Source organism: Mytilus trossulus, chromosome 6 (assembly GCF_036588685.1).
Source record: "Mytilus trossulus isolate FHL-02 chromosome 6, PNRI_Mtr1.1.1.hap1, whole genome shotgun sequence".
In the NCBI taxonomy this organism is placed as follows: Eukaryota; Metazoa; Mollusca; class Bivalvia; order Mytilida; family Mytilidae; genus Mytilus; species Mytilus trossulus.
In genome coordinates this window covers 37,550,944-37,561,107 of record NC_086378.1, presented here as the reverse complement: position 1 = coordinate 37,561,107, position 10,164 = coordinate 37,550,944, and the positions used below count along the sequence as shown (strand labels likewise).

General features: G+C 31.1%; 1 protein-coding gene across 1 annotated transcript; it reads right to left on the bottom strand.

Annotated features, from left to right (window-relative positions):
- Positions 1 to 842: 842 nt before the first annotated feature.
- On the bottom strand, positions 843 to 6,964 carry LOC134721281 (chromobox protein homolog 2-like). The gene is made up of 5 exons (XM_063584164.1): positions 6,738 to 6,964; positions 3,822 to 3,959; positions 2,940 to 3,155; positions 2,387 to 2,625; positions 843 to 2,049 (listed from the first exon to the last, which is right to left on the bottom strand). The coding sequence occupies exons 1-5, from the start codon at positions 6,741 to 6,743 to the stop codon at positions 1,932 to 1,934; spliced, it is 717 nt and encodes a 238-aa protein (XP_063440234.1). The 5' UTR covers positions 6,744 to 6,964; the 3' UTR covers positions 843 to 1,931.
- Between the last annotated feature and the right edge of the window lie 3,200 nt (positions 6,965 to 10,164).

Genomic DNA, 10,164 nt, shown 5'->3' with positions numbered 1-10,164 from the left:
TCATTTCATCTCATTTCATTTTGTAATATAGTACAGAATTATGGACATTAGTTGTTCACTTTACGTCTTTTGGTCACTTGTAGAGAGTTGTCTAATTGGCAATCATACATCGTATACATTTATTTGCAGGACATTTTTATGACTTCATTCAGTTTTTTGGAATCAAATCAGAAAAAAACTACTTAATTTTAAGTAGAATATAATATTTTCTAAGTATGTTTTTAATTTTGTTTGGTACAAGCCTTCCAAACAAGCTTTATACCAAGCTTTTTTGTAACAACTATGATAGAACGAAATGGCTCTAAATGATAAAATAAATTGGTAAGTATATTACATTTATTTATGATGTATATGATACAGGTAAAATGAAGACATTTATATGAAAATTTCACAAATAAAATACATCTATCAAATGTTTTAAAACATGAAAACATGGATTGGTTTAAAAAATATAAAATGTTGGTGGATTTAAATGAAACTTTGATTGACAATAAGGATTTATAACAAAAAACATCCCAAAATCCTGTCTAAAAAAGAGAGTGCATGTCCCAAAAATGTTCAAATGTTCAAAATGATGTGTTCAGATTGCATCCACACTGAAATGAATTAACTTGACATTTTTTCTTTACACCAATTTTTGAAAGTTTGAATACCAAACAATATGATTTACAATATTTTAACTCAAACTAGCTTTTTTTCCAATTTATTTCAGCACTTCTTGTGAACTTTATATCAATTCACTGAACATTATCATTTAATAAGTGTGAAAGAATTATCATTTAATAAGTGTGAAAGAATTATCATTTCCTTAGCTATTTTTTTTGCACTTGTTCTTTTTTCCCCCATAAAGCAAAGCATCTTTCAGACAAAATAAATATAATCTAATAAATCTAGAACAAAAAAAACACATGTAAAGTACAACAGTTGAAAAAATTTGAAACACTGCTATCATAATGCTGACAAAAAGTAAAGCAAAGACAAAATAATTAAAAACTCAAAATGCAACCTAAAAAATTTAAAACACAATATTGATATCACTTGTAGCTGTTTTACTGTAAAACTTGAATTTTCTAAACTAAAATACTCAACACATATTAAGAAAATTTGGTGCAAATAAATTTTGCGTAGCTAAGCTTACTTAATTGATATCTTATAAAAGCACTATTTCGTACATAATATGTTTATCATTATATATAAAAAGTATGCAATGTTTCAATTTATACTGTATTGAAAAATTCATGAAACAAAAAGGTATTTACAAAATGTCATTATTTACATCATTTTAAAAAATCTCCTCTTTATTGCCTATTATTCCAGAAAAGATTGTCTGTAAAAAAAAGGTTTCAATAGGTATTCTTAATTTACTTTGTTTTAGGCATAGATATCTTCCTTTCCAATTTCTATAAATCTTAAACAAATCAGTTTAACCCTCTACAGTAAAATGTAAAATGAAAGATTTATGAAGCTTGAAATCTGAACTCAAGGCACATTATATGTAACAATCACTTTGAGAAAATTTACCAATAATCTCAGACTGATTTTTTTCATGATCTTCTTTAATTTCAGGCAACTGCTCTATAATTGACTCTTGAAAATTAAAATTAAGGTTAAAAAATCTAAAATGTTTCCAAATCTATAGATCAATCTAACTATTCATGTAGGAAGTGTCTGTTCTATGCAATTTACTACGCTACTATGAAGTTATGGACAATCTAGTCACAAGAAAAATGTGTGTATTCAGTCAATTCTTCTTTAAGTACTGACTGCTCATAAAAGTGACAACCTGAACCAGACACGAGTTTCGACACAAGTTTGCCTATGAAGTCTCTACTCTACATCTATAATAATTTCAGTACATGGTTAAATGTGTGATCGATGACATAGCTGCCACAGGTTGTGATCGATACACTAAATAATTGGCCAATGTTCTTCTATTTTCCTGTCTGAGAACCTGTAGATTTGGTTTCTGGTGATGATGGAAACACACTAGTCATCATCAGAACTAGACTGTTGAAAAGATTCTTTAAGTATTCCCATATTGCTGCAAAGCTGAAATGAAATAATTATACTTGATACATGACCAGCTTCAAGATGAAGAGCAACATAACAAGTTAATATCTTTGTTTGTGTGAACATTGTCAATATGTTTTTTTTTCTATGTACAGAGTTTTTTTTTAATTTCATAAAGAACTGTTATAACAAACTAAATGATGGTGAGACGTTTTGGAAACCAAACTTTGACTTATAATGGTTAACTTTTATAAATTAGGACTTGGATGGAAAGTTTTCTCATCGGCACTCAAACCACATTTTCTTATATCTATTGAAAGAATGTTAAAACCATGTATTTAGTTTTCTAAAATGTTAAAAGAATACGGTAACTTACTCGACTTTATTTTCCAAAACAAAACTCAGTGTTATTATAGTGACACAGGTAAATACTATAATCATGGCATAATCTGAGTTGTAATATTGGCCAACGTCTGGTAAATTTCGTTTCCATGCTGGGGCAGAGTCTGAGTCAGAAAATCTATTGATGGGTGATTTTTTCACAGAACTAGTAACTGTTTTCTCTTCTGTCACTGTCCTCGTTACTGTACCAATGTTATTCTGTGAAACGTCCGTCTGCAAAATAATGATGTACAATATATACATGTATTTATGTACTTTATATATCCGGAAAGATTTATTTTATACTTCTTTTCGTTTAACATTTATTACATTTATAATGCATTTATTACTTCATTTATATAAACAAACATGCAATAGGATACAGTTTCATAATGGAGACTGATATATGTAACATGAAAACATTATTATTCTCTATAGTACATGTAAGACAATTAAAATATGAAGGGGGGCATTGAAGGTGCTATATAATATAAATATTTTTTCTTATTTCAATTTCAATATTTCAATTCTACTTAGACAAAAAATACCTTTGAAGTTAAGGTTTCTGTCCTAATTTCAGATTCAGGAGTCTTTGTTTCTATAATAGATCTTCTAGACTGTCTAGTTGGAGCCGCAGTAGGCGCAGATTTTCTCCTAGAAGGTGATTTACTAGCTTTACGAGTTTTTGATCTAGAGCGACCTCCTCTGCCTCTGGATGTTGAACGAGTTCTTGACCTTTTGGCAGGTGTTTTCTTTCCTGGTGACTGAAAGATAATAACTTAGATGTTAGCCTAAATTTATTAGTTACTCAAAATAGACATCTGTATAACACTTTTCAACTTGTAAAAATCATAAATGAGTTGTAACAGATACAGTTAAACCAGTTTACATTTCTGATAATAAGGTACATGTATAAAAAATAATAATAAGATGAACCTTTCATAATATAAACTTTACTAGCTTAGTCAATCATAAAATTATTGTTTATGTGACATTCATCATGCATGTTTCTGTCATATTCTGCTGAAAAAGTTTAATAACATAATAAATTTATATTAAACTGCAACCCCTAAAAAAAACCAAACATGTTAATGGATCCCTTCAGATTTAAAATTGTATATGAATCTATCTTAAATATAAATATGCTTCTGCACACATACATGTAGATAAAGGGTCATTTTAAATGCATCAGGAAAACAAACAACACTTTATTAAACACAGAAGAAGGGCATTTAATACAGTATATATATATATATATATATCTTGATCAGCAAAAGTCATTGGTGATCAAGAGAAAAACATGTTTGAAATACATTTGTACTTAACATGTGATCAGTTAATAGGAGTTAAAACTATAAACATGAAAACCAGACAATACTGATTTACTGTCAAGCCAGCCATGAAAAATTTTCTGGCAATTTTGAACTTACTGAAAATCTTTTGACAATTTTTTGAGGTACACTTGAAGCTGGTTCCCATGAATCACTTTCTGGTCCTTTTCCTTCCCATCTTACTAAATATTCCTTTTTTCCTCTACCTCTACTTCTCTCTTGAAGAACTTGTTCTGCCTAAAAGAGTAATTATTACAAGTGAGATAGTGGAATAGACATAATTTATATACAAACAAGTTTTTCATATTAGAGTCGAAAAAATTCATGGAAGTCATTATCTATTACTTAAATATGTTACACAGCAAAACATGACAACCACTGAATAACAGGCTCCTGACTTTGGACAGGCACATACAAAATGTGGCTTGATTAAACTAGTTTGTAGTCAGCAACCCTTTGAATGTCATTTAACACACTTTCAGAAGTAGCTAATCATTGGATTCACACCCAAAACTCAAAACTTTAATTTCAAAAGGGTTTCCCAGAAATTCCAAAATATGATCACTTGCAGAGAGTTTAAAGTCATAAGAAACAAGTGACCGATGAAAAATAATGTTCTTCTAATTCTTGAACCAATGCATACAAACATCATAAACTTAGTCTGTGCTCGAATTTATCATTTTTTTCATGTAAATTTCGTATAATCGTCAATTTTTTTTTCAATCGGTCAGTGTTGTTGTGAAAATATGGCAGGTAATTAAAGTTCGTGTTTTGAAGCCGAAGTTTAACGATTGTCACCTGTTTGTCAACAATTGACGAAAAATAAACAAAAAAGCATGGAAATTGAGCACTGTTTAACATGTAAATTCAGATAATAGTTTATTTTAAGGCACATCCATGCGTCTCCGGATTTTTACAAGATGGGTCACACTGAGGTCACCTTGCATACGGAGAATATGTAGGGGAATTGCTTGCTGGAAGGAAGCAATTCAAATAAGTAAACTTCTTCTAAATATGAATAAATTAAAGAATTTTCTTCAGAAAAAAGTATATGTACATAAGTTTTATAATGAAAAATATCCATTGAGTTATAAAAAACATATGCATTATTTTTTTTTTATTTGACGTTTCTTATGACTTTAAAATCAACAAAAAATTTTGGACCTGAATATTAGGAACATTTGACTTGTATAAAAGGGAAGTTTGGGTCTGCCAAATTTAACAGAGTTTGGAATTTAATAATCGACAGGACTTGTCAGAAGTAATGTATTTAAAAATTCTGGGAAACACTTTTGAAATTAAAGTATATAGAGTGGGGTGCTCATTTTCGCCACATCTTTCCATGTTTTCTACAGTTTATTTTCAGGTCTAAATGTTTTTGAAGTATACTGATATTTCTATATGAAGATAACTTCAAATGCAAAATATTCTTAAGCTTGAAAACGGGTTTGTTTGAAAAAAATTAGTAAGGGTTCCACGGAACCCAGTGTCTCGCCTACTTTCGCAGGCTGAAACAAAAATGAGGAAAAAATCAATAAAAGTATTCCTCTTGATACTATCTTATGATTGTAAGAAGCTTCTGTCCAAGTTTGGTAAAAATCTAGGATAGTTAATAAATCCAATAAATGTTTTGAAAACTTTAACTGCAGACTGTATGTAATGTTAACTGGAAGAAAATCTAAGTCCATTTAAAAGTAAAATATAGAAAAAATGGAGTCCATTTACAAGTAAAATACGGAAAAAATAGAATTTTATTTTTACAAAATTTACTTCTGGATACTATCATATTATCATAAATAAGCTTCTGTCCAAGTTTGGTACAAACCCAGGATAGTTTAAGAAAGTTATTAAAATTTTAAAAACTTTAACCACAGAGTGAATGTAATGTTTCCCCACAGAAAAACTAAGTCCATTTAAAAGTAAAATACGGAAAAAAATAATTTATCTTTTTACAAAATTTACTTCTGGATACTATCTTATGATCATAAACAAGCTTCTGTCAAAGTTTGGTACAAACCAAGGATAGTTTAAGAAAGTTATAAAAATTCTAAAAACTTTAACCACAGAGTGAATGTAATGTTTCCCCGCAGAAAAAACTAAGTCCATTTACAAGTAAAATACGGAAAAAATGGAATTTTATTTTTACAAGATTTACTTCTGGATACTATCTCATGATCATAAACAAGCTGCTGTCCAAGTTTGGTAGAAATACAGTAAAGTTTAAGAAAGTTATTAAAATTTCAAAAACTTTAACCACAGAGTGAATATTTGTTGACGCCGCCGACGTAAATGAGCACCCCACTCTATTTGCTCACCTCAAATGTAATGTCAAGCTTATCTTATTTTATCATTTCTGTAAGATATATTTTAATCGATAAGCACAAAAAAGGTAAGACTTTGTTACTTTGCAAAAATTTATAGCCGATAATGAAGATTTCATGCAAAATAAATTTGTGTCTCAAAGATCCCCCAAAATTATATATTATTCACTCTCGAAGTCCAGGCGTAAACATTATTTGGACTATATAGCTAAATCTGATCATCAAAACACTACACAACTATGTAGATGAATTGCCGACCTGAAAATTGACTATTCATGTAAACTATGCATAATGCCTATAATAATGACCCATGTGTGTGTTTGTCCACAGGCATAACATGTTCAAGACGTTATATAATTTTAATATTACTTTGAATATCTTGAATACACGCTCATTTAGTATGGTTGTGACTGGTTTAACTGCTTGAAAACAAATCTCAGGAAGCCATTATGTCTAAAGAAAATAAGGCAAGCGAAAAAAAATACTTAGGCAGATTTGTTTACAACATGACAGGTGCGTGGGGACGCCAAAGTGAAAGTGCTTCAAGTGCTTTGAGTATATCACTTGCAATATAATTTTTGGCTTCCTTTATTGGTAATAATTATCATGAACATGCCTAAAGAACTGCATAAGAAACTCAAAGTCAAAGAATTTAACTTCAAGTTTCTGATATTTGAAAATTTGAAATACAAACCTCCATGTTTAAATTTCCCGATTTCCCGTCGTGCTTTGTAAATGGGCAAGGTATATGGCAAACAAAGATTCAGCCGCGGACATTTCGAAAGGAGAATATGACATTTCCGGCCAAACAAATTTTAAGAAAACTTAGACCATTTTGAAAGGATGTTGACAATCAGTTTTCCGAAATTCGAACCAATTTTTTTTTCAAACACGGTTTGCAGAGACATATCCTGAACAGAAATTTTGCAGTAAGACTGTAAAAAACTATGAATGATAATCTTACCAAAGTAGTGCCATATGCGACAAACCGTTTTACTATTGATTCTATAACTACATGCAAAGCTCTGATTTCTTTCACGGATTTGGCTATACTTTTTGGAACTTTTGGATTATAGATCTTCATCTTTTATTTAAGCTTTGGATTTTACATATTTTTACCAGGAGCATCACTGAAGAGACATGTATTGTCCGGAAATTCGCATCTGCCACGGTGCAGAAAAATTGGTACCGTTTATAAAATATCTTCATAGGTTATTAGATATCTTATATAGGTTATACTGAGATATGATAAGATAAGACAAGATATTTTTATTCCAATTAAAAGGTCCACGAAGAGCAAAGTAATTTATTACAATGATTTTTATAATTGTTACAATATTGTTGACACAAATCATCTTAAATAAAACAATGATCTATACTATATTGATAGGTTTCGCAGTTCCAAACATTTATTCATATAAAAAGCAATACTTTTCAATACCTCTAGGTTTTCTTGAATAAAAGGCCGATTAAATTTTTTAATTTAAATTTAAATTTGCCGCTGGCTAACAGAAATGTGAAAAAGGTGAGCAGTTAGTCAGCCTCTCCCTGCCAGTACGTACAGTAGCCTCTCCACGTCAAATCCTATGTAGTACCTCCCACGGTGGTAACAGATGGATACTGAGCACCAAAAGGCCCCAGGCAAAACTACAAGGGCGACAAGAAAATGGATCTCGTGAGCCTAGAAAGGCAATCTGTCTAGGAAAAGAAAAACTTTTGATTTCAAATTCCGATTGGTAGTAACCGTTAGTCTTTTCCAGACAACCACTCCACGTATTGGACAAATAGTGGGGGAGATCAACGATAACGGCGAATGGCGAAGGAGGACAAACAAAGCATCACCGGCTAATGACTCGTATGTGGAAGGCTGCATTCCAGATGCCTTTACAAAAAACACATCAGTGGAACCTTTAGGTGAACTAATCCCTTGGCTGCTTATAGGTTAAGGCGGAATGCAGACACACGAAACGAACCTTGGATGAAAGAGAAAGAAGACCTTTACATAGAAGGAGAATGACATTGGATGGCCAAAATCGAAAGGAAGCTACACAACTGAGACTTCTGAACTCTAAATCCGCAACAAAGATATGAACATGGAATGAGAAATCTATATACTAGTACGTTCCAGGAAAAGCGCAAACCATCGCAAATAAAATGAAGGCATATGAAATAGGTATACTAGGAATAGCATAAGCAAGATGGAATGATGCAGGACAATCAAAACTAACACCCGGAGAAGTGAATATATACTCTGGACATAAGGAAGAGAGCTCCCAACATTCTGATGGAGTATTTCAATAAATCGTTGTCAAAGCCTATCCCAGCACCCCAACTCCATAGATCATAAGGTGTTTCGAACATCTATTTAGACCAATTAGAATTAACTAATTGATCATGGCCATGTCCATCGTCAGGAGCCCAAGCCATTGCATAGTGACACTTATTATAAAAATGGCAGTGGCTATTTGACCGGCACCGGCTAAATAGCAAATTTGCTATTTGACCGGCACCGGCAAAATAGCAAATTTGCTATTTAGCCGGCACTGAATAAAACTGTCATTGATGTGATTTAATAGTAGAGAATAAAAAAGCTTAAAAATAATTTAAAATAATTTAATCACAATATCAAGCATTGAAAATACAGTACAATCAAAAATAAAATATTGAAGATGTTCATAAATAAATAATTTATAACTTTATAATATTAATTCAAAGCATGAAAACAAATTTGTATATACATTACTAACTACATGTATATTTGTTTCTAAAATATTTATTAAAAAAGTATGCTTCTCCCGTGTTGGCATATACTCAAACTAAGAGAAGTTATTCACGAAAATTTATTTATTGCTGGAGCAGTGTCAGATCGTTCGAAGATTAACAAAGTCAGGACATCACATAGATTATTTTAATTACTGAGGAACAAGTTGAAGCAATTCCTGAACTTTTAACTGCCTCTTGTTTGGACTCAATTGTATCACTGTTAATAAAAGTGTTAAGAATCTGAACACTTTTTGAACACCCTTTTGTAACACTTCTGGAACGCGTAACGGTGTTCTAAACATTAACATTGGTGTTCCAGTTTTTAATAGTATGTGTGCATCTTTCGAACGCTATGTGTGTTATTCTTGAACGGATAGTGTGTACTCCTTGAACGCCGAGTGTTTGAATCTGGAACGCGTAACAGTGTTCTAAATATTAACTTTGGTGTTCCAGTTTTTAACATCATGTGTACTCCTTGAACGCCTAGTGTTTGAATCTGGAACATGACCTTGTGAGCAAAATTGTATGCCGTTACGCGTTGCAAGCCTTGTAACACTTCTGGAACGCTCGGACTGTGTTCCAGAAGTATGTGTTAATATCCAGAACACATAGTGTATACATATGCATGTATTAGTGGAACACAATTTTACATGTTCCAGAAAAAAGTGTTCTATTCTCTGAAACATTATTGTGGTCTTGTAAATCAAATAATTAAATTAATTAAAAACATCTTTAATTGATTAAAAGAGGCAAAATTAAAAAAAAAAGTACAATACAATGTGAAATATTGAAGCAACTTTAAAATGACAAGTTAGACAAATTAAAAATATAACATTTGTAATTTGCCAAAATTAATGTGTCCAAATATTTAACCATAAACAAATTGTTCGTCATATTTAAAATTAGTATGTAACAACAAAGTTTAGTGATTTATGAACACAGTTTAACTCATCGTTTGCAACTTCTCAAGTCAAGCACTGTCCTGAATTACTCGTTTATCACCAATATTTTCGATGATCCACAGCTTTCATAGCACTCAGATAGTCAATATCAAACATAAAATACCCTGTGTATATGCTGCTACTAGTCGAGTCGGTGTTCATGTAACACTGCTACCTTAGGTACTTTTGAACATGATTTGAGTCGTCTACAACTGATTTTGAATTGCCATTTTTTAGAACATTCGTCCTTTGAGCTTCCATTTTTTAGAACATTTGTCTCCTTGGGTTATAACTACTCTTTAACCTTGTTATCCATCAACTGTGAGTTCTAAAATATGAAATATAAAGTGTATGAGTAAACAAATTATGGATCATGTCGATATTCCTTAAGAATTAGAATTAAACTCTTATTTCGTT

Bases quoted from the DNA above. Each gene is read 5' to 3' on its own strand.
- LOC134721281 (XM_063584164.1), bottom strand. The intron at 3,156-3,821 runs GTAAGTTCAAAA...ATTATCTTTCAG, and splicing joins AAATTGTCAAAAGATTTTCA to TCACCAGGAAAGAAAACACC. The intron at 2,626-2,939 runs GTATTTTTTGTC...ATTATTTTGCAG, and splicing joins CAGAAACCTTAACTTCAAAG to ACGGACGTTTCACAGAATAA.